The sequence below is a fragment of the Cupressus sempervirens genome, chromosome 11, assembly GCF_028749045.1.
Source record: "Cupressus sempervirens isolate cs-2001-9-10 chromosome 11, ASM2874904v1, whole genome shotgun sequence".
Classification (NCBI taxonomy): Eukaryota; Viridiplantae; Streptophyta; class Pinopsida; order Cupressales; family Cupressaceae; genus Cupressus; species Cupressus sempervirens.
The window spans coordinates 272,995,998-273,022,083 of record NC_143128.1 but is presented as its reverse complement, the minus strand read 5'-3'; the positions used below and the strand labels follow the sequence as shown (position 1 = coordinate 273,022,083).

The 26,086-nt window shown below is 34.0% G+C and overlaps 1 protein-coding gene across 2 annotated transcripts in view; it reads right to left on the bottom strand.

Annotated features, from left to right (window-relative positions):
• The window catches only part of LOC149529173 (exocyst complex component EXO84B-like), a 138,271-nt gene extending 112,797 nt beyond the window's left edge, over positions 1-25,474 (bottom strand). For both annotated transcript variants that reach the window (XM_089811115.1, XM_089811116.1), the window contains exons 1-2: positions 25,034-25,474; positions 6,518-6,615 (exon numbers count right to left, since the gene is read on the bottom strand). In XM_089811115.1, coding sequence (XP_089667241.1) covers positions 6,518-6,615; positions 25,034-25,201 — 266 coding nt within the window. In that variant the 5' untranslated portion in view covers positions 25,202-25,474. The remainder of the gene's footprint in view (positions 1-6,517; positions 6,616-25,033) is intronic.
• Positions 25,475-26,086: the final 612 nt, after the last annotated feature.

The window sequence follows — 26,086 nt, the reverse complement described above, 5'->3', positions numbered from 1 at the left end:
ATTAAGAGGGAGTATGACACTTCTTCTAAAGAAATGCGAGAGCTTAGAAGATTAATACTTAGAGGAAGTCTAGAAATACATGTGGATGACTACATGATTTTGATGAGCCTACTCTTCAGTGCATCATAAGGAAGTATTGACATATCACCAGAAATCACAAGATTGATATCAAACTTAGAGGGAGTTCGAAAGGCATCCTTGGGTGAAGAGAGCTTTTAAAGAAGTAACTAGAGGACCTAACTTTCCAAGATCATTATTCAGAGGGAGAATTTTGAGATGCAATCCTTTGTGGATGATATCTTCTCTATGAGGAGAAGTTCTAAGTGAAATTCTTTGTACTCTCCTCTATGAGAGAGAAGTCTGAGGTGAAAACCCTTGTTCCACCCTCTAGTAGTAGCTATGGTGGGTCCACCCTCTAACTTGGTTCATGGTGGATATCATGTGAGTTACTACATGATGTTGTTGTAATTATGTCATGAAAGGTGATGATCTTTCATTGATGTATATATTTAGAGGTGAGCTATTGAAAGGTGGCGATCTTATCAATAGTTGGACCTGTTATCATAACAGACTACATTAAGTTGTTGTCCCAGAGTGTCAGAAGTTATGATAACAAACAAAAGGTACCTATTGTAAAATGACAATCTTATCAATAGTTGACCTATCTCCTAACACAAAAATGTGTTGGATCAAGTGTTATCTTGGTTCTTCGGGCCGGATTTTGTTGGACACCTTGATAACCAACTTATCATGGTTCTTCGGGCCGAATTTTGCTGGACACCTTGATAATCAACTCATCATGATTCTTTGGGCCAGATTTTACTGGACACCATGAAAATCAACTTGTTATGGTTCTTCAAGCTAGATCTTGTCAAACACAATAACTTAAATCTATCATAGACCACACTTAAGGTGGTATTCAAATCTTGTATTATTTTTGCTGAAATTCTCTCCTTGCTAAAGAGGGAGTGTTGACAAATTTAGCCTCATAGTGAATTGAAGCAAATTCCATATATATATATATATTTATTTATTTATTTATTTATTTATTTGTGTTGATGGATTTATGTTGAAATCCTTATATATGTCATTCCCAGGAAGATCATACTGAGATGATATCTCTTCATATACTTAAGAGTACAAGGTGTTCCACAAATCCTCCCTAGCTAAAAAGGAGTGTTACAGTTGTAGCTTCAGTCGGATAAATTCGATCTGAGATACATTGTTGTTATTGGTAAATCATCATTTTCTATATATATGCATATTCATGTAATAATAATATATATTATTATATATATTATAGTATATAATATACATATTATAGTATTTAATATATATACATTATACATATAAATATATACATATATATTATACTAATTATTATTATGAAATATATGTATTAATTAAATGATGATTAAAACTTGGAGACATGTCTCCTCTCATATTTATATGAGATCCAAATCTACATTTGGAACATATCAATTACAATAGCCATATTATTACATTTGCAGAAAAGATCCATGTTACCTAACATGATATTAGAATGTATGAGAATGTATTTTGAAATTACTACTGAATTCTTTTGTTGCAAAGAGAAATTAAGAAAACGTCGAATGCAAAAGAGTAATATCAAAACCTATGTCTCTTGGAAGTGTCTCTTGTAAGCTTTCAAAATCCCCAAGTTGGCACTTCTTTTGTTGACACTTCTATCCTCATTTGCAACCTGACAACATGATCACTTGACTGCTCCAATCCTTTTGAGCTTTACACTGTCACCTTAACTACCAAAGCCTAACAACCACGAGTGAAAAGAAGGGTGGAGGGGGGGCTAGTTGCAAAGGGGCAATGGTGTGAAAACCTCACAGCAAAACTATCATTGGTAATTTCTGAAATTTTTTCACATCGCACTCAACTATACCATCTTGCTTCAATCATGCTAGCCTCCCTTGAGTTAATCTTTCAATCCTTTATCTAAACCTCTCCATCAACCTTTTTAAGGTAGTAATAGAACCATCCCCTAGGTCATCATATCATGCACAACACCACCACTCATGAGTCACAACCTCTAGGTGTAAAATGGTAAACTTAATGTCCTCTTCTTCAAACATGGGGTTAAAGGAGAAATATATCTAGCTTCTGCAACAATGCCTTGGTTGGAAAACCACCTAATCCATTAGGTGTGGGTATGTTGATCTTCCCAAAGCATTGTTGAATATCACTATTGGGTTGCTCCTCGTACATTCTCCTATGCCCATTTCATGTCATCATCTCTTAATGCTCAATAAAAGACATGTCATGACAAATGGGTAGATCTAGGGTATTATATTCAACATCATACTTCACTATTTCATGTGCTTTTCATAGGCATATAGGTTGTTCCTCTTTCAAGTGTTCTATCTAATCTCTCTCTAGAACTTTGGAACTAAATGTCTTCAAGATTTGGTTAATTGAATTTGATAAATTAGTTCCTTCTACCCCCATTTGGAGTAGATTTCCCAATAGCCCATTATTGATTCATCTCTTTCAAAGTCCTTACCACCTCTACTACAGACTCCCTCAAGGTAGATTGCAATTTTCTAGCCATCTTTCCATTTTCAGTCCTAATGACCTTCCTGAAGGGGGATCATTTCTATCACACGTAGTTGCCTCTCTTCTCTTTTCCCTTTGCAAGCACCTATTTCCCAATCACCTTTTGGCATGAACTTGCATCACCACAAACTCCCATGCTAGAAAGAAATGTGTTCTAGTATCAATATAATGTTTATTCCCAAAATCTGAGTAAAATATAAAATTTGCAACAAAACAACAATCTTCACCGGATTTGAAGCATAAAAACAATCTTAAACCAACTTTTTCCAAACAGTAGCAATTAATCATAGTCAAAAAGCACAGACCAAGTAGCTAATTAACACATGAACTTGCAACAGAAATAGATACTAGTTATGACCAAATTTCTACAACCAAAGGACTTTTATGACCGTCATTACAACAGAAACAAACAATACTTACAAATCTGCAACAAATGATGCACCCACAAAAAAGCTAAAATATAGCTCGAAGCTTGCATGCATTGCCTGAGTGATAATGCCCTCAAATCCAAAGGGATTCCGTCCTCTGATTTCAGGAATGGGTTTTCACCCACTAATCGCACTCTCTTGTGGGTTTTGTCAATAGAAGATCATTTGAACTCCGAACACAGAGGTCCCAAAAGATACAATAGCATAACATTGATCCTTACAGTAGAAATGTTTTCCTAGTTTTCTATGCAACCCAGCCAAAAGATCAAACTACTTGGCTTAGATCCAAAATGGCGCTCGGAGGCACAGATTTGGATCCTTTGCAATGCATCACAAGTTGGCCCTATAGCCCTTCCAAAATTTCCCATCAAATGTTTGAAGTTTCTCCTTCAATCTGACTTGGGATACATTGGACTGAAACCCCAATCCTTAAACTCCATTAGCTCCTTGGTATGCATTGAGTGAAATCCCCAATTCCAAACCTCCAATAGGTCATTTGCATGGGTTGGGCTGCATCTCCCTAGTAACAATACCTGAGAGCTTTCCAACATGAGTCAAACATCATGCACAATATTGTGTCTACACCAGCTCCATTGCAAGTGTCAAGTAGCCACTCTGATTCCCAAACTCCAATATTTCCCTACGCAAGCAGCTTTTTATCTAGTTTTAGAGAAGGGACACGGCACTAAAGGACCTATTTTTAGGTGACTTCAGTTAGAAGTTCTATTATATAAATATTATTTTAAATCCTTAAAATTGGAATTTTCTTGTAACCTATAAATAAGTTATTTCAGCACAAGGCACTTTTAATGATATTTAAAGTTATGCTTATGTTGTTAGATATTGTCATTCAGTGTTAAATGCAGATTTTATGTGTTCAGAACTTCAGTGTGCTGAATTTTGTTGAATGAATTGAAGGTGAAAAATAGTGTTGGGATTTGTAGTTGTATTAGCACTATGATTCATCTTAGCTATAACATTGTTTTCTTTAGTTATTAAACCTCTGAAATCTTGCATTATGGTTGTGCTTTAGAAGTAGAGAAGTTACCCTTTCCTTGTGCACACAGTTCTACCAGTGTCTATGTGTCTAATTTATTCAATGTTCACTTAGTTGCAAGAATTTTAAATGCACAAAACTTCACTTGTGGTGAATGGACCTTTCAAGAAGCGTGGTCATTGAGATAAATCATAAAACAGATAGAGTGGATTTATTTCATTATATCATTTATTCAATACTGCTCCCTTCCACCCACACCCCTTGAGAGCATTGTCAAGTATGCATAACAGTGAATCTTGTTGGAGCGTAGAGTCGAGGGTTAGTCTAGTTTCCACAAGGAGCTTCCCCTCAAAGTTTGAAAAGAGGTTTTATCTCAGAAACTATTCTATTTTTCGCTATTTTTCAACAGACGAATTTATCACAAAAAACTCTCAAAGCATCAATTCTTTCATGGTGACTGCTACAAGAGCATAGCTATACATGACAATAACCTGCAGACCATCCCCGTTCATCTACAAATGACAATCAATCCTTGGAAAATACACTCAATAAATGAAGAAATGCACCCTCACCTTCTGTAACCATGCTGTAGGAAGAAATAACATTTTTAAGCATCTTATGATTTATCACTAGTGATGCAGTTGTTTATATTTCAGTTGTGCATAGTTCTATATGTCATGTCTTTTTGTCCCTTCTAATTTGTTATAGTTAGCCAGGTTTGTTATAATATTAATTTTCAAACTGTTGAGTGTTTCTTAAACTATGATCTACATCTTTTTGTAAGCTTCATTTTTCTATTTAAAATGTTTATATCTGCTGATAAAAGTTTTCTTGAAGAAGAGTCTGATTTTAAATCCAGCACCCTTTCTTCATTATTATTTTTCTACAATAGAAATATCATAAATTTTATTTATCAAAATTATGGGCATGCAACGTTGAAAAGCTCTCCTAATGTCACATGCAATGGCTTTTTATTGTTCCAAAAGTTATTTGGCCATAACAAAAGAAATGAAATGCAGCCAAGAAAACATGAACATGAAGAATTAAAATGATGACTAAGACAAAAGAATTAAACCCCTCTCCTATAATGATGAGTTTCATTGAAACTCTCTCTGGTTGAGGAAGAATCAAATAACTTTGCTGTGGAAGAGATTTACATCTTACCATGAATGGCAAGGATTTCTCAATTAAATTGGAGAAAGAAGCATAGTTATTTAATGAGAATCATTAGAGTTGAGAAAGAAGCATTGTAATTGAATAAGACTCATTAGAGGTAAGGGGGGAAAATTGTCAATAGTAGACAAAATTGAAGCAAGGTAATGGATGGAGAGAGTCCTGAATATTCAGTAGTAGTTGTTAATGCTGAGGAGTTTTGGGGGAATAAAAGGAACAAAAATGGAAAATGAGTATTCAAATTGCTCCTTCAAACTTTGGAAGTGTTTAGGTAAGGTTGAACTTTTAAAACAATATAAGAAACACAAAATGAAAATCAAGATTGAGATGAATAGGATGAGCCGAATTGAGGCCTCAAAATGGATATGGTAAACCCAAACCATTGAGAATTATTTGGAAAAGCACCGGTTTGAACTGGTATTTTGGATAGCCGACTTTACTTAATAATCTTAGAATGACAAATAGTTCTAAAACTTAATGATGACTTATTAAACAGAATAAAAGTTACCCATAGCAAGTGGTAATCTCCTTGTGCTTTGCAACCTCTACAATGCAACATAACAGGAATGCTGCAAACACTTGAGGGTTCAGGAATTTTCATTTTGAGCAAGAGCTTTATCTTATTTTGCTAGTTCGTGTGGGAAAAAATATTCTGAAATGTTTTGGGGCCTCATGTAAGCAGCTAAGGCTAGGTGCAAGCTCTGAATGTTTTCTGACATATACATGCCCCTTGGTTTTGGTCTCTAAGATACAGTATTTTCACTGGAAAATTGATTAAGAGAAAGCTATATTGCATGACCATAAATGCAGACAAAATTAATTAAAGATCCCTGATTGATGGTACTTCAGAAAAAACATTATGTATCAACGATAAGTTAGGTAATTGAATATGCCTTCCAATCAAGCCACAACTTAAAACTCCAAGGAAGGGGCAAGAACACAAATTTTTCAAACTCTATATAAGGAGATGAATTTCAATGTGATCGTTATCCTGATACCCAATTGAATAATAATATATTGTGCTCTATTGGTATTTACATTAATTACAATTATGCCACAAATAACAATCACAAAGAAGAGGCATGAATACAAATTCTTTATAGCTTTGATTGTTCTTGAGTATTGAGCCTAGAGGCATGTAGGCAGGAAGTTTTGAATTGCCAGAATCTTAGGACAGTTTGGATGCAAGTTCCACTTGAATTGTCATTGGCCAACAAATTAAGGCTTCTAAGGGAACAAAGAAGAATCAGGTTGTCAGAATGTACTGGGTTTCTGATATCTGAAAAGTATATTCATTGCTAATAGTAAAATGAGTGAAAGCAAAGATTACCTAACAAAAGCCGAATGATTTGAATACACATTTCTTTGTAACTCTTCAGTTGATGCTTTCTTCAGGTCCAACAGTTCTAGGCAAAGATGTCTTATGCCCTGCAGATATATAGATGCATATCATATTGTTACCAAGATGACAATAATTTTACATTATGTTGATGTTACTCGAACCTAAATTCAATAAGTGATTTATATGGTCTCCCGTCTAAATAGTTATTGTGAACCATGAAATGAATAAGCACTAGGCAAAACAGTGTCACAGGCAAACTTTAAATAAAAAGGCTATCCCAGCATTGTCTTTCTGAAGTAAAAACCACCACATGTTTCAACATCTCTGCTAAATGCATAGCTGCAAATTATACAATGCAAACAACCCATTTATAGAGAACATTCTCAATGGAATTCAGACATTAATAGGATACCCTGCTTCTACATGTATACCAAACAATAATGAGTTCTCCAAAATGCATCGAAATTCAGCACAATATTTTTCACCGAAAGTATTGGAAAGGTCTTATTTACTCTGTAACTTGGTCAGGGGTTAAACATTAAGGACACAATTTTAACAGAAATTATTAAGGGAAAAGTGAAAAAATCCTCCCCCATTCAATTGGAAATCGAAATGAGCAACTGAGTCAGCTTTAGCTTGGAGAAATCTCCCAAATACAAGAAATATTCATACAGGAAACACTAGATGAGAGATCTATGACGCTAAAAAAATAGTGAATTATATCCCAGACTACTGTTGTCTACATTGTTTCAAACTTCCAACAGTAACTTAACAAACAAAATCAATCTAGCAATATATATTATATTCTTCTTTTCAAGCTTGCTAATCAGAAAGATTCTACATATCCATCACAATCAAACAATTAGCATGCTCTTAACAGGAAATAAAATTGAAAATGTTGACAAGGGATTATTTATTTTTATTCATTTTACATATTGTTCATGTACAATACCTATGGGTTTCAACGGTTACGACTGAAGGGTTGAGACTCTTTCAAAGGGTGGTAATTCTGACTGGTTGTGACTCTTCCAAAAGGCAACAATGATGACTGATTGCAACTCTTTCAAAGGGCGATAATTATGAAAGGTTGTGGCTCTTCCAAAGGGCAACAATGATGGATGGTTGTGACTTTCAAAATTATGAAAGGCTGTGGCTCTTCCAAAGGGCAACAATGATGAATAGTTGTGACTTTCAAAGGGTGGTAATTATAAAAGGTTGCAACTCTTCTAAAGGGGCAAAATGATGAAAGGTCACGACTCTTCCAAAGGGTGTTAGTTATGAAAGAATGTGACTATTGCAAAGAGAAGAAATGATGAAGAGGTGCGGCTCTCCTCCACGTTGGAAGATATAAAGGGGAGAATGTTTCATTTGGAGACATCCAAGGGAGAGCAATTTGAAGAGTATTATTTTATTCTCAAAGGCAGAAAATTGTATCTTTAGTAAATAAAGGGAAACTGGAAATTTAATGTACAATTTTTTGTCACAAACTAGGTAGCATCTTACAATGGTATTAGATCCAACAAATCTATTTGGGTTGTGGAATCACTTCCAAGTTGCAGCTACGTGTTGGATATTACAGGGATAGTGAAGTTCATTCAAAGTGCATGAATAATTTGAGCAAAGCTTTCAAAAATATGACAGGAATCTAACAAAATCATTGCAAAGTTAAGTTGTTGGAAACTTGTTTATTAGTTGATAACAAAAATGAAGATGTGTCAATAAAGGAAAAAGAGAAATCCAGCCCAACCCAAAACTACACAATAGCTAGGAGGATGTATTTTTGCCCTAAAAAGCACCATTAATGTATAGCAACTCCAACTATAAGATCTTGACCATGGAGCTACATATAGAGTTTTAAACACATTGTTAGGATCACAGGTAGAGATATGGAGCCCATATCTCATTTATTACCTACAATTACCTCCTTTGGCAAGGCCTTTTCCTAAGATCATGGATTTTGTGAACAATCTCATTCCTTCGTAAACTCAAACTCAGAAGACATCAATGTTGGGCATAGCTATGGTATACATAATGTTTTGCACGCCACTTGATCGCCCAGATCAGATTTTATGGTTGTCCACATGTCGGCATTTGACTAGTATCATGAAAGTTAGAGTTTTCTTGACCTTTCACATACTCCCTCTCCTTTGGGCACCCAGAAGTGAATAAATATGTTGCTAAGCCTCATTCCAAGAGTTGGCTCATGCATTTTGCACCTATCACTGTAAATTTGATTATGCCCTTGTACTAATGAAAGTTGTCATTCCACTTCTCTCCTTTGAATGTGTGGTGTAAACTTCTCTTGCATTCATATCTGGATGTATTTTTCTATTTTCTATGTTTTTATGTCGTGTTAACAATGTTTGAGTGTGTTGATTGTGAAACTCTCCTACCCTTCTAGCCCCCTAAAAATCCTAACCTCCATATGCACCCATAGAAACCACTAAAATAGAGAATTGTGTAAGCCCTTTATTTGTTTTCATTGATATATTGTGTTGTATTAAGTATGAAGAAACATATCTAGTCTTTGTGCATCACCGTCCCTTTCAATTTCTGCATCCTATCACCCCCCTTCTTCTTGCAAGTCAGTAGAGTAGGATTAGCTATAGTATCGTTCAATGTTGTGTTGGACTAATATTGTTGCATCTAGATAAAAGATAAAGCCAACCCTCTCTAAAGACTTGACCTCATTTCACAAGAGTTCTACACCTTGGGGTTGTTTCCATTGTGTCACTTGAATGTTGGACCTAGTTCCAAGAAGGCGCACTGCCATATGACAGCATATCCTTTGAATTTGTGATTTCTACGACCTGAAGTAAGATTGCATTCATAGTCCAAATTGAATTTTCAAATTTAAAATTTAAAATTTAAAATTGTTTATTACAATGTCACAATGAGCTCACAATGAGCTCTCATGAGTTGATACTCAAAATGAAAATGTTAAATCTGATTATGAACCTAATGCTAGGTTCAAAGCAGTTGCCATGACAGTGAAACCCAAATCACTATTTTCATGGCAAGTGTAGTTGCAAGTATGAATTGCCCCTCCAGATTGCTAGTAAATTTTGCTAAGAGTCCCTTTGATCATAAATCTCCTTTAAAAAACTTTGCAACTTTCTGATTTTTTTGATTTATGTGTTCATGTTGAATTGTTTTAGGTAAAATGAAACACACTCTAGAGTTTGTGCATTACCATCCCTTTCAATTTTTGCATTCTCTCCCCCCATTTCCTCTTGCCACTCAGAACAGTAGGATCAGCTATAGGGTTATTCGATGTTAGGTTGGACCAATACTGTAGCATCTAGATAAGAGAGTAAGTCAACCTCTTTGAAGACTTGACCTCATTTTGCACGCATCCTACACCTTGAGGTCATTTCTGCTGTGTCATTGGAATGGTGGACCTAATTCCAAAAGGGAGCAATTTTATGTGAATGCATATACTTTGATTTTGCGCTATGTGCACCCTGAGGTAAGATTTCATGCATAGTCCAAATTTAATTTTCAAATTATAAACGATAAATTTCATATCTGTATATTGTAGTGTCCCAATGAGCTCTCATGGCATGAGCGAGGATAAGATTGATGCTCAAAGTGAGGATGTTAAATCAGATTATGCAATTGATGCTAAGGCTAACGTTGAGAACGGTGGCCATGAGGATGAAAACCAAAGTCACAGTTCCATGGCAAGTGTAGCTGCAAATGAATTGCCCCTCCATACTAGCAGATCTTGCTAAGAGTATGTTTGATCATAAGTCTCCTTTGAAACAACTTGCAACAAAATTACAAAGCAAGCCTAGGACATTTGGAGGCACAAGGATGTGGGAGGGCCACTTTTTGGCCTTGGATTTTAAGGCAGCGTTACTAAAGTTCATGCCCACATCCTTCATATCAAGGAGGTGTGGAAGCATGTAAGATTTTGAGGAGTTTGACAAACCTGAAATTCAAGATTAAAACATGTAAGCTCTAGAGTAGATGATGCACAATTGCACTTGTATTCGCTTCTTTATCTTGTAGATCAATGGATCACTACAGCCAACCACACGATTCACTAGAGGTAAGTTGTACATATCTCAATTTCTACTTTAGGGATCCCTGCAACAAAGGCTAAAAGGATATGCAATTTGATAAGTGGTGCTCCTAACCCATATGGTTCAATACTCAATATGCAAATGAAGAATAATGCAAATGATGTCATTGACAAACTTTTCCGTGCCAATGTCATGCTATTCCATGTGGCTCAATCTCATTATAAGGAGGCAATGGTATTTGTTGCAAGGGTAGGACCATCATGTGTCACCAAGGGAGACAGAATTGAAGACCACAATCTTGGATAAGAAATATTCCAAGATAAATGTGTTGATGGAGCAAATGAATGAATGTTGGACAGCAAGTGGATGCAATATAGTTATGGATGGGCAGACGAACATTAGGTGGCATCCACTAATCAATATTATGGTTATCCATTTCTAGGGCCCATATTGTTTTTAATTTGTTGATTGTTTTTGGCATCACAAATCTTAGATCCTTAAGAATGCTATTGAGGAGGTCAGGCCACGAAATATGGTCCACGTAATAACAAATGTGGCCCATGTGTACAAAGCTACAAGGGCTTTAATTGATATAGCTTATACACATATTTGATGGAGATCTTATTGTGTGTATGCCATGAACAATGCACTCAAGGTGTTGATATATGTAGCATCAGTCAGATACAAGGATCACGTCAATAAAAAAAGTGCATGTCAGTTCATTGTGCTTGCACATAATACCTGTGCCAAAACAGAATTATTATTCTTACACCTTGGAAGAATCCTTGCATCTAATCGAAACCACATATAAGTTAAGTGTACTAAATCTGCACTTCCAGATTCTTTATATATGATCTATTGCTCAATATTAATCAAAGTCTTGAGCATATATGTCCTCAATAGGATTGAGAATATAATCCTTTGTACTCTATACAGATCAGAGATCTCATAAATAAAGTTTGTTTAATGCATAATCACATCCAATTAGGATCGGGCCTGTTAGAGATTTAATTATGAACCTCCGTGTCTCTTCATGGGAAGACATATCATGAGCGGACATGTCCGCTCATGTCATGTCGCTTAGAGAAATTATATATAGAAACCAAAATGGACGAGATAATCATTGAAATTAATAAATGCATTATCTCTCCAGATTGGTGACTTCAGACTAGAAATCAAAACGTATACATTCAGATTTGATATACAGTTTTATTATTGTTTTAATTCTGATCCACTCTAATCTGATTATCATCTGCAAGCAAATTAAAGCAAATTCATATCTCTCAAATCTGTAAATAGCCATTACTATACCAGTCTGATCATAAATTTAACATTCATTTACACAAGGACATAGGAAAGATTAATTGGATCAAAGCAATGATCAATGATGCTAGAGATGTGCAGATGCTTGTTTGCAACTACCAAACTTCACATGCATTCTTCAGGACCTTCTTTAAGAAGGGAATCTTGGAACCTATTGAGACTAGATATGCATCCTATTTCATTCGCTCGAAGAGAATATTTGAGTTGCGAGGAGTGTTGCAACTAATGGTTATGATAGGAGAATGGAATCGATGATCCAAGTCCAAGATAAAGCAAGGGATAAGGTTACAGGATGTAGCGAAGAGCGATTTTTTTGGGGTATATTTAGTTTCCCTCATTACTCAAGTTTTCCAAGTCATTAACTATGGAGATGTCAATGCACCCAATCTTGAAGAGGTGTATGAGTACATTGATACTATGCTTGACAAAATGAAGGCTATTGTGCAAGAGGAGAGCCCCACATTAGCATTCTATAATGAGCGCATTCAACCAATCATTCAATGGAGATTTGAGAAGATCAACACTCCCTTGCATATGGTTGCCTATGCATTGTAACTCCAAGTGGTACAAGCAAAGGCCTAAAAGAGTTGAATGAAAGGCTCTTTGGGGCCATCCAAAAGATGTATGATCTTGAAAAGGCTGACATCATTCGTACTAAGTGGACAAAATTTAGCACTTTTAGGGGTTATTCTGATGCAATCAAGATGGATATGGCAACTATGGCACAATTTGACCCAATTTTGTGGTGGAAATGTCATTGACCAATTTCTTTGACTACTAATGACTACCACTTTAGCCTTATCTCAGGTTTCTATTTCTTTTGTTGCTGAAATGAACTGTTCTACTTATAGTTTTCTCCACTCTCTTGTGAGGAACAAACTTACCTCTACAAGAGCAAATAAGCTTGTGACTACACATAGTGCTTTGCATCTCATTGATCACAAGACACTTTTGTACAAAGAGAGTCCAGCAGCACAATGGGATGCAGAGCAAAAGGAGCTAAGGATACTACAATTGCATAGGCAAGACTGGTTAGTATTAGTTTGGTGAAGCTTAAGCATATGGAGTCCACTTTCAACAGTTCTAGAGATGAGGAGTATGGGATGGGCAGAGGTCTCACTTCACTCCATTTTGATATTTGGACATTATTGTACTCATTGTAATCATTATTATGAAATCTCGAATATAATATACATTCAAATTAGACATTTTCATTTTTCAAACTTCCAAATTAAATCGTTAATGTTCGCTTCAAAGTTTAGTAGTATTTAAGTTCTAAATTTTACTTGTTTGCCAAAGTATAATTTGTAATTCTTATAAAACTTTGTATAACTCTTATTTTGAGAGACGTTTGGTTCCTAGTTCCCCCACCCCTCAACTGCCCCCACTCCCCCCGCACACCACACCCCCCCCCAAACGCCCTTCCCGCCCCCACCACACCTTATGAAACTCAATAAACCTATGTTTTATAATATTGATTAATTCCTTTTGGAAGTGATTGCCAATCATTTATGTGATTCCTGTTACCCTTTGGTATCTTTCTCTTCTTATGCTTAGAGTCAAAAGTTGTGATTACATTGAAAGCAACATTGATCCCTTTGGTGGCTACTAAAATCAGCTGCGGTTTCGAGAGTAAATATTCCTTTGTCCAGTGATGGCAGTTCACTGCTGCATCCCCTTCCAAATTATTTTAATCCTTCACACACAAACTTGATTAAATATTAAGATTTCTGGATAATCTCAAATTCAATGAGCACACGTGTAATTACCAAAAAGGATTGCTAACAATTTGGGGGGTTTAATCTTAGTTTAATTTAGAAGAGAGGACATTACAATAAGACATTTTTCCATTATTTAAACAGCTCATACAACCCCACAGTATGAATAATAAATTATTAATTTCTGGATATTTTAATAGTAAAACTGAATTCAATGGAGCACACTTGTAATCCCCCAAAAGAAATACTAAAAATTTGAAAGGTTTAACCTTAGTTTATTTAAAAGAGATGGCACTACGGTGAAGAAATTAAAATGCTCAGATAACCCCGCTACATTTTTCAATAAGAACATCCCACTAGATTAAGGAAAAACAAAACTCCACCAATTTTCCAAATTTAAAATATAAATAAATTTGGCGAACATGCTTGTTTGGTGGCTAAAGCAGGTAAAGAAAACCTTTGGAGAAAACTTCAGTTTGCAGCTGTGGGTGCCAACACATGATTTCAGTCTACAGGTTGTGCTGAGGTCGTGGGTATATCTGCAGCTTCTTATTCTTCTTTCCTATCTCATGGAATAACAGCCACGCTGAAGATGTACAGAGGTAAATAGATATAAGAGGTGGAAATAAGTGTCTATTGCATTTTATTACAGTATTCTGAAACAGTTCAGTGAAACTAGTGGGATTGATTTGGAGAAAGAGATTGAATGCCATGGAAGCTCACAAACAAGCCGCGCTGGTTCAGGGTTGAAGGAAGTTCTCTAAGAGGCTATGGAGAATACAGAGGTAGAAAAGCTATGTATTATGGTATCTTGGGATAGGATCAACATAAAATATTTAACGACTCGAGAATGAAAGCGAGATATTCAAACTCTTTCAAATAGGAATGGAAATCGAGGGTTTCTGGTGTTACAGCCAGTTTATTGGCATAAACGGTTACATATTTAAATTTCTATGATACGTCTTTTCGGAGGGGGAAATTGCATGCTTTGCCACCGCTGTTGGCTCTACATGAGGGAGATGTGAGAGTCCAAATCGGCAAGGCTGAATTGAATTGAATTTAATTATGTCTACAAATTAAGTCGAATTGAATATAGATAGATAGATAGATAGATAAAATTTTAACGTCTACGAGGCCAAAAATAGCCTATGGGACAGCAAGACAACTCAAGCAGACTTAAGTAGCGTTGTTCGCCTCTTGTGTAGACTAATGATGAGCCCCCCCAATTGCTCAATGTACTCTTCGTTGAACAGGTTATGCCAAGAACTGTCACATATAGTATCCGCAAACTTATCCCTGCTATCCTTGTAGGCCTCACATTCTAGAATAAAGTGCTGTTCAGTTTCCACTTTCCCAGAATTGCAAAATCTGCAAATTCTCTCTTCCCAAGCCTCCTTTGGCCTCTTCCAACGCCCGGTCTCACAACGAAGTTGGTGAGAGTTGGTTCTCAGCTGAGCAATAAGAATTTTAGCTCTCCAAGAATATTAAAGTTGATGTTTTTTTATGTGGGCGTTTTAGTGAATTTTTATCTAAGAAATTGTTTAGGGTAGGGTCTTATGAGGGCTTCATCTTGGACCATAAGATATGAAGTCAGGGAAAAACTTTTATCTAATTATTTAGAATATTAGTTTCTATTTTTTAGGGTTGTAAATTTGAGGAAGTTGAACGGTGGGTAGTAGGATTAGAAATTGTCCCTTTAAAAAAATTTCCTTTCATTTATCTTTCATTTGAAGTTTTCCAATTTGTATCAATTGATTTTCTATTTTTTATATTATTCAACTGACCTAAATTAAATATGCTAAATAACAAAATTCATGAGATTGTGGTTTGTATGTTGTCTTTAAACTTCTACATTTAACCTCAAATTGCACTATGAAATTCATGTAACCACTTGCTTTAAAACAATCCTTAAAATTAAAATAAAATTAATAATAATCTTCAACAACATGACTAAATTTTTAGGAAAATGTAGTCCATTGGACTCGAGCTTTACACAACCCTCCTTCAAGTTTTTCTCAAGTTGACCTGAAGTATCCTAGTTAAGAACACATTCAAAACTAATGTTGAAATGCAATTCTTAGTTATGCTACTAACAATCTAGCCTTAGATATTTAAAACTTTATTGATAAAATATAAAGGCATAAGCTTATTAATCATAAAATAAAATAAAATAAGCCTTGCCCTTATTTGTCACCTACAAATAATGTTTTCATCATATTCCCATGTGGAATTGAACTCTTTTAACATGACAAGTTTTTCTAACAATTTCCTTTCTCTACATGGTAGTCATGGGATTTTCTAACTCAAATATTTGTATCTCTTCATTAACATTGGAATGTTTTTTATAAGTTAATTTTCCAGTTACTCATCCATTTCTTGTTTTTCTTTATTCACGCCTCCTTTCTACAATCAAGCTAAGTTTTAAACAATGGAATGACGTGATTTTAATATTATAACATTTAGCTTCTTCTAAAGAAAGAAAGTGAAGAAATTGTGATTATTAGTTGAAGTGTTCTTCATGTTTAAGGATTTCTTTGGTGTATAATAACAATTGGATAGTCATGACTTCTCTTTTATTTTTTAATAGTATAATTCTAATGACTTGTTTTATATCTTTTTATATAGTAGATTGTAATGTTATGAGGAAATATACATTTAAACAATAAATTCTTTAGTTAAATTTTATAGAGAATGGAATTCGATGTCCTTGAAATGTCAATGTGTTGAAGAGAAAGTGGTCTACAAGTATCTCAATTTATTAGCACTTTAGTGAGCTAGGAAGATGAATCAAATAAAAGAACTTCAAACTAGGTACAAGGATTGAAATAATAAGATGACTTGAGAAAAATATATTATGATTACATGGTATGAAAAAAAGAATGCACATTGAGATTTGATATATCAAAAAATTGCAAAAAAAAAAAAAAGATAAGAGAAATAATAGAGAAGAGAAAGTGTTACATAGCGAAGACCTCTCTCTTGAGATGATAACTTGAAATTATATAAGAGAAGATTCAACTTCTTGTGAAAGTAATAGAATTTATGTTAAGAGAGTAGCCAAGAGAGATCCCTTATGCCAAATGAATGAAGAATAATATTTTTTGTTGCTCAAAATGGACAAGACTAGTCATTTAAAATGCATCCAAGTGAAGGGACATGCATAAAAATGGTATAATTCAAAATATGTTTTTTTCATATTTAGAATCTATTTGGAATATTTGGACATCATGCAAACATCCATAAAATGTATTTTTGTCTAATTGAATTGATCTTAGATTTACACTAGGATTATTGATGTTTTGCCTCTGATATCCATAATGTCAGAATGTTAAATTTTGGTTATGATTTTTTTCATAAATGCATTGTGCCTAATGCAAAAGTGTCATGAAAGCATGCGGTGTGATTTGTGATACTACAAGTCGATATTTAAGGGGATTCATTCCATCGAAATCACCTAAATTTCAAAATTGATATAATGACATAGTTAAGTACTAACATGTCATCATATTTATCAAAAAAAATTGATGTCATCTCTTTTTAACATGGTAGATCATAATATTTGGGGGGTTGGGAGGACATATATTTTAATAACAATTCAGTATTTAGTTAAGTTGATATGAATTAGAGGATCCTAAGCATGCTATCATTCTCACTATATGTAAAGCTTAGTAGATAACATAATCAAAAAATATCATCACCCTCGCTAATTTTAACAAAATACAACTCTATAATATTAAAACCTAAATTTAAAAATATTACATTGAAATTTTAAATGACCCATCAAAAAATTTATAAATTATTTGATATACATTTAATATGATATATGATATTATTATATTTGTTGTAGGCAATATACTATTGAAATCACTTCTACTTAAATAGTGATTTATTTTATTTTTTGAACCAATCATATCTAAGTATTTTTATTTTAGATTTAGATTTTTATGTTTTCTAATGTATACATGGTAGATTTTTATTTTACATAATCCATAAAACTATTTTACTTCAATTTAATTGGCTCACACTTTTGGGGTCTTATTGGGGTAGATTTCTAGGAAGCATACCCCTATTGTCAGACAATATTTTTGGAAGCATGAATATATGTAAAATTGAAAGAGAACAAATATATTTTAAAGAGTTTTGAATTTAAATAAACTAAAACATTGCACTAAGATTCTATTATATTTATATTCTAAATTAGAAATCATTTTAATGACAATTAAATGTATTTTAAATTACAAAAAATAAAACATAATATCAATTACTAGCTAACATTATATTTATATTAGAAATTAGTATTTATTTTTAATAATAAATGTTTTTATATTAAAAATATCAAAATATGAAATAATGTTAAAAATAAAATGATAATTTTTTTAAACCAAAAATTGAATAATAAAGATTGATTGAATTTTTTGACCATGGAGGAGAGGACTCTGCAACATAGCATCCATAAAGCCCTCTTCATCCACCCCCGTAGTGGCCTTTAATGGCCTCTACCTCTCCAGTATTTAAAAAATTTGACTGTATCAGGCAATTAATGTTGATTGCCTTCAAACGCAATAATGGTGCCCATCTCCATGCAAAGGTTAACAACAATCAATTCATTTCTTGCAGTCACATTGCCTCTCATGCTCGCTCCAACGGTCGTCATGGAGAGTCAGAAGAAGATACTAGAAGACAAGAAGATGAAAGAGGAAGAAAAGTCTCAATCAAACAAGTGTTGCAAGGAATCCACTATGTCCCAATCAAAGCTAGGTTCATCAGGGATAGTTCCTTCTCAATCACTTAACCTACCAGAAATGGAGATGGAGGCAAGGATTCATCTTCACCCTATTTTGTTATTAAACCTAATGACCAAATGAGGTTATAAGAATTAGATAAAGAAAAGAATAGGTTAAAGAACTCTACAATTTTATTTACTACATTGGACCCTCGTAATGTACCTTCAAGGAATTTCCTAAATGACTAGTTTCAATGAGTATGGGGCCACAAATTAGAGCACCATTTTTCCTTATGTCATATGTTGCAAAAGGGTTTGTTTATAGTGATATTTTGCAACCCTGATTCCCAAAAAGTTGTAGTTGAGAAATAATTCTGGAAAGTTGACAATGTAGAGTTTAGGGCCTTATCATGGTCTCTAGAATCGGTTAATGATGAAGTATTAGCCCTTGCCAACTCAAGATGGATTACTATTAGCAATCTCCCCCATTTTGTTTGGAACTTGGTTCTACAATTCCTTGAGCCTATTGGAAAGGTCACTAAGATCAATTGTTCCAATACCCTAATCCCCAATATTGATATTAGAGTCTTCATTTCAATCCTCCCTAGTGTTGATGTCCCTGATAATATATGTCTGGATGATGGTTCTTCTCCCATTTTTTGCCTCATGAGTACATGGGATGGCTTAATGCTTGTTATTTATGTAGAAGGGAAGGGCATATGAAAAAGAATTTTCTACTTCTTGCTAGTAGAAAACCCATTAATCCTTCCTTGTTCCTACCCCACCTCCTCTGAAACTCAAATCTATCATCTCCTCCACCTGGAAAGATTCCACTCAAATCTCTATTGACCCCAAGACTTCTCTTTGGTTAAAGGTCTTTGACAGATCAAAGCCTCCTTGGATGCCTTGAAGGACCATTTTGTTAAGCCCCTAGTTGTTCCTAAAATACTAGATATGCAAGTCTCCTTAGATGATCTTACTACCCCACAAGACGTTCATTCCTTAGACTTTGGTCTTGACCCCAATCCTTCTACCACAAACATTCTCCCTTTAAATGCTTAGCAACTGGTATTGAGATCTCTAAAAGAGAAGTCTAAATTGGTTGGCAAAGGTTCGTCCTCCTAAATTCTAAACCCCCCCCCCCTAGTTCAAGTTGGATGAGTAAAGAGGAAGCCTCTCCTCTGTCATCTATCCCTAGGGATGAAGTCGACATAGAGAACCTAGAAACTCTAGATTTAACTATCCCTTTTCCTCCTAAGATGGACTGTTTGAATAGTGAGGAAAGGCTTCACAACTACTCTCTCATTGCCATCCTTGTTTGTTTTGGTTCACCTATTAATGGTATTATAGAGGTGGATCCTCCCACTCTTGTTAGTGGTGAATCCAACATTACTCAATCTCCCTTAGAGGATGATTAACAAGAGAGGGAGGTGCATCTTGTTATCCATCTAGGAGTTGGAGCGGGAGAGGGCTCCAAAATTAATAGTAGTGTGGAGGAGGGCACCTTTTTCTTTAGTGCTAAAAAATGAAAAGATAAGAGGAGACATAAGAAAAGCATTCCCCTCTAATTGATGAAAATGGAGAAGTTGTTAGGAGGAAAAGGGGCGGGCCTGCTCAAATGAGTGGTAATATAGAACCCTTCAAGATGGCCAGAACCAAAATGCTTGATTGCTTCAAGGGCTTTTAGACCCCTATGGAGACAAATAAATAATCATTTTCATGGACAAGTTAAAACTAGCTTCGTGGAATGCCAAGGGTCTAGAAACCTCAGATTGAAAGTGTATTGTTAAGAGATTCCTAAAGTGGAAAAAAATATTGATATCATGTTGATTCAAGAGGTCAAAGCAGTTGGATTTACACTTGAAATAACTCTCAAATGCATATGGAAGTATATAGCTACCTTCTCAATTAAGAACCCCAAAGGGAAGGGGCGACTATCATTTTGGTAGGCCCTAAATGGAGGACGAAAATCAGTAACTCTGGGAATTCATCCTATAACAAAGCCTCATGGGTAATTTTTAAGACTGATAACTTTGAATTTTGCATCTGTTCAGTTTATGCCCCTAATGACCATTATGATAGCATCAAATTATGGAAATGGTTAACCTCTCTACAAAATATCCCATGGATATTAGAAGGAGACTTTAATATGGTGGAGAGGCCTCAAGATAAGTCTGGAGGCCTTAAGTTTGATTGGAAAGGGAATGAACAATAATTTTGGTTTAGAATGATAAACAAACTCAATCTGATTGACCCCATTACTAATTTGAGACATCATTCCTTGGGCATTTGGTTCACTTGGTCCAACTACCAGAGAGGAGACAAGAGGATATACTCTAGACTTGATAGAGTTTATTTTGACAAAAGCTATTTTAGTTGCACCAAGCCCTCAGATAACAACCATGTCCAGGTCCTCCCTTACTCTCTCTCTAATCATCACCCTATTTTAGTTGCAATTTTCAAACTTGGAGCCTCCCCAATCTAGTTTCAAAACCCTGAAGTCATTTTCTCTTAATGCCTCATTTCTGGAAGACCAAGATGTGCTAGCTGCTACCAGAATTATATAGTGGTACAATTCAACCATTTGCAGGCACACAAACCTCATATCAAAATGGAATCAAACTATTAACACCCAGAAAAAACTATTTAAAATCGTGGGGGGGGGGGGGGAGAGACAAGGATGGTAGAGCCTTAGAACTCTCTCTAATCAACTCATTGCAAGAGGTTGAATCCTCTCTTCAAATCTATCCCTCCAACCCTCAAATTCTTGAGGATGTTACTAAAACTAAGCATGACCTCAAGATACTCCAAATTAAGAAGATTTGGGGAGCCAAAGTCTGCTCTAGGGTTAATTGGTTAAAGATAGGGAAGAAAGGGTCCAAGTATTTCTTCAAAGTATTGAAATTCAAGGAAGTAAAAGACAAAATTGAGTGTGTATGTGAGAATGGTGACACATTCATAGATCTAGGAAGCATCCTTTGTGCCTTGACTATATTTTACAAAATATTATTCTCCTCAGAAGATGTTGGTGATAATATGGCTAGAGCTAGGAGTAAGATCCAATCTATTATCCCTAAGAAACTGGCTGAGTTAGAGTCCTCTTAGGTGGAACCACCAATTTTCCTTGAAGAGATAAAAGATGTCATATGTACATTGGCCAAAGAGAAAGCATCAGGTCTAGATGGGCTTCTTGTGGTGGTCTTTAAGACCAACATAGATTGGATTAGCCCCACCCTTACAAGAATTATATTTGTTTGTTCTAGAAGAAGGTTCATTGGGTTAAGACATCAATTTAGGCCTCATCAAATTAATTCATAAGGGAGGAGATAAAACTCTTATTAAAAATTGGAGACCAATTACTCTTCTGAATGTGTCTTATAAAATCCTTGCAAAGATCTTGGCTTCTAGGTTAATGCACATCCTCCCTAAGATTATTAGTCAAACTCAAACAAGATTTTTCAAAGGTAGATATATCTTGGAGAACCTCTTTACTTACTGGAAAACCATGGACTGGGCGACATTTTCAGAACAAGATATTGGTATGCTACTTATTGACTATGAGAAGGCATATGATAGAATTGAGTGAAAAATCATTTTCTTGACGTTGGGGGCCATAGGTTTCCAAAAACTTTTCTTCACATGGTAAGTATACTCTTGAAGGATGCTAATGATATAGTTGAGGTAAATGGAATTAGATTAAAAAAAATTGCACTCTCAAGATCTATTAGGTAGGGTTGTCCGCTAGCTCCAACATTGTTTGTGATGGTTGTAAAATCCATGCACTGCATTCTTACAAACAATTCTTTGTCCCCCAAAGTTTTAGGCCCCTTCTTACCAAATGGGAATGAAATTTCCAATATCCGATTTGCAGATGACACTACCATTTTGTTTAAACTAGATGAGAAAAATATAGAGCACTTGATGGATAAATTAGATCTTTTTTGTGTTGCTTCAAGGAGCAAAAGTTCCATCTCTAAATCCATCCTCTTGGGATGGGACACCAAGCCTCCTCCTTGGTGTAGCAAGTTTGGTATCAATTGGGGTGGTCTGACTCATGTTGTTAAGTACATTGGCATTCCCTTTGCCATCAATGCAAACATTAATGATATGTGGATTTGGGTTAGAGAGAAATCAGTGGTGAAGTCATCAAATGGAATACTATGTATTTATCATTAGTAGCCTAGAGAATCTTCAAATATATAAATTTCAATTTGCCATTAACATCATCTTCTTTCAATTGAATATTAAAATATATTTAAATTTTTGAATATTTATAATTATAAAGAATATTAGCAGCCTAGAATTGAATATTAGCAGCTTGGAATTGAATATTAAAATTTCAATTCAAATATATTTTAAATATATCATTACTATCAAATAAATTGATTCTTTATAATTATTAACTATTAAATTTAATATACTATTCTATCTAATTAAACTATTAAGCTATTATAGCTTACTATTACAACTTACAAAAAATACACCGACGTGACACTTGTTTTAAAATTACCACCACCATTGTATCAACACATGCATTGTGTTAATGTTTTCGGCCTTTGTGCTCAATCCAAGGTGAAATTAAGGAAATAGCCAACTCACTTTGCTAGGGCATCACCAAAAAATGATTTCTTGATTAACTTGGAGACATCTTATGCAGTTTTAGATGAAGGTGATCCTCTACTAAACGATGTTCTATATTGTGTAGAAGGGTACAAAAGGTGGAAAGGTTTCTACCTGTCACTTTTTTTGTTACACACTTGCTACATCATCATAACATTTTGTTTGTAAGGTGCATAGAGTTTCTAAAGAAGTTTACTCGACTTGGCATTAGGAGGGGATGGAAGATTTTAAAATACATGGAAGATAAAGAGCTCGTTGAATGATGAGGACTATAGGGATTTAGATGATGACATCAAATAAGAGCTCATGATGAGTAAATGGACAGGATCACACAACATGTGTTCCCTTGTGCCTAGTGAAGTGTAAATTTCTAAAGAAAATAAAGTGAAAAAATAGTAGTTTAACGCAGGTTATTTTGTCTCAATTATTGTTATTACAATTTTGAGGGTCTATTGCTAGGTCCACAAGTATATCTTTGAATATAGGATTGAAGCACTTCTAAGTTTTGAGGAACATTTTTTTAGTGTATGAAGTTCCATTTAATGAGGTACATTATGTTAAATTATATAAATTATAGTTAGATATTGCAATAAAGTGATAGGGAAGTCAAAATGTATACAATAATCATATAGTTATGACTGAAAGCTACCTATAATATGTAATTTTCTAAATTTTAATATAAATGGGAATAGTCTGTTATTTATGTTTGATTAATCAAAATAATATTATTTTAAAATTAATTTTACTATCAAAATCAACCTACACATTGACTATTTCTTAAAAAGTAAAGAGTTCAATATTAGCATTTTGTATTACAACAATAAACTAAATAGTAGTTATTAGAGTACAAATCTCTAACTTGAAGGGAATGTCTTAAAAATAATATTTACTAAAAAGTTAGAAATATTATTAAAATCAAAGGTCTCTTAGTTTGAAAGCATTTTTAAGTGGCCTACAATTTGAATGAGGACTATTAGTCAAAAAAATTTGTCAAAAATTTCTTGCATGGTTGAAAGCATTATCAAGCAACCTAAAATTTGAATGAAGCCTAAGAGTTATGCTTAAACTTTTATGGAAGTTTATAAATAATTTACATGCTATGGTTTTCAGATTTAAAAATCTGAATATTATTTATGAGTGTCACATTTATCATATTACAACCTTTTATAAAATTGTAATCCTTAATGTATCACTCCAATTTTCTATTTTAACCTTATACATATTAATAGATTTTTTTTTTTTTAAATCATAAATATTTAGAACTAATCTATATTTATTCTTTATAACATAATTCAATAAATAAATAAATATTTAAAATAAAAATTAAAACTAAATTTTAAATCTTATATTACAATGTAGCTTAAATTTTGGAGGAAAAATAAATCAAATATTCAACAAATATAAATTAACAAATATTAAATCTATAAAAAAATTTAATAAATATTAAGTAAGAGCCAACAATCTAATGACAAATTGTGAGGCTCTTATTTGAGAAGTATTAGGCTCTCATGATAAAATTTTTTTAGGAAAAATAGATTGAAAATCTATTATTTTTAAACGTGACAATATACAAATTGACAGGATTCAATATGTTTTCATTAAAAAAAAAATCATTTTTATTAGAGATACATTGCAAAGATCAAACTAATAGAAATTAAAAAAAATGAAGGAAAATTTATATGTAAAATTGAATTTTGTAGACCTATACAATAATACTATTTTATGGAAACATTAGCAATTTTCTTTAGAACATGCTACAGAATTATGTTATACTCCAACCATTTTCAAAAAAATCAATACCTCAATAGAAATCTCTGAAAAGCATTATCTAGATGATAAATGATTGTGTAGAATATACTAAATATATCAGGAATTTAACCTCAAATGCTCAGATATTACATAACAGAATGTGATTCTACAATGGCTATGGAGTTCAAATCTTCCTTTATAATCCCATTTGGGGATAAAGTTCTATTTAAAAAACCAACCAGAGCATCTATCAATTACTCCAGAGGCTTATGAATACACAGAGATTGATCCTGACCATTAAAGATAAATAAAACTAACAAGAAGAGTAGATTTTGGAGCATACCTTTTCTGTCATGGATTGGAACTTGGAATCATCCTCATCATCCGCCATTAACAGATCTTCTTTCAAAGGAGAAATCCCATCATTAACCTTATTAATATCGATTTCTTCTTCTCCATTTTCCATGGCCGAAGGACTAAATTCTTCAGAACTCTGTGCGCCCACTTCCATTGCTCGATTATTCAAACCAACAGAGAACAATCTTGAGCTCGGTTTTTCCCAGTGATATCTGAAACTGGAAATTTCATATGAAATGAGCCTAAATTTTGGCAATGGGCATGGTTTTTGTTATTTTGTTTCTTGTTTTTGTTCTTATGCTTCTCCTGTGTTCCCAAGGTTTACATGGTGTTTTGTATGTAGGATTGGCCTTGGCGATGGGTTTGAAAAGGTTTATGATCCCAATGATACACAGAACAGCAAAAATGAAGCCATCTTTTTGTCATGGTCAATTCAATTTCAATTGTAATGATTGTCTCTCATGGACGAGTGGATTTTTTCTTTGTTGCCGGCAAATCAATTTGAATTACAACAGTGTGCTTTCGTATCAAGACTTTTTATTCTTTTTTGATGGTTGTTCAATTATAATTTAAATATGATAAAAATATCTATCAAATGCATATACTATTTTTAAATCATAAATTAGAGAATAGAAAATTCACTATAGAAATTAAAGAATATGAGAATGGAGTTGGGTTGTATAAATAGAAGAAATGTAGATGTATGACGTAGTTGGGTTGTATTGTATTGGTTGATGTAGTTGTGTTGTATTAAGAGAAGAAATGTATATATTGCATAAGGATCTTTATTACTTTGTTCTTGGTTTTTTTTGGTCGATAGATGAATTTGCACACAATCTTATCATTTTCGACATGCAATGGCATTTGTATGACCACCATGTTGTCATTTTGTCATGGTGTGTATCCTCTGTAGTTCGATTGAATATTACCTAGAGTTAACTTTCGGTATCTAAACTAGGTGGTGTCACAAACCTCTTTGGGAGCTTGCTTATATGCTATTGAACATAAAAACCTCCTATATATCAATCAAGTCCCATAA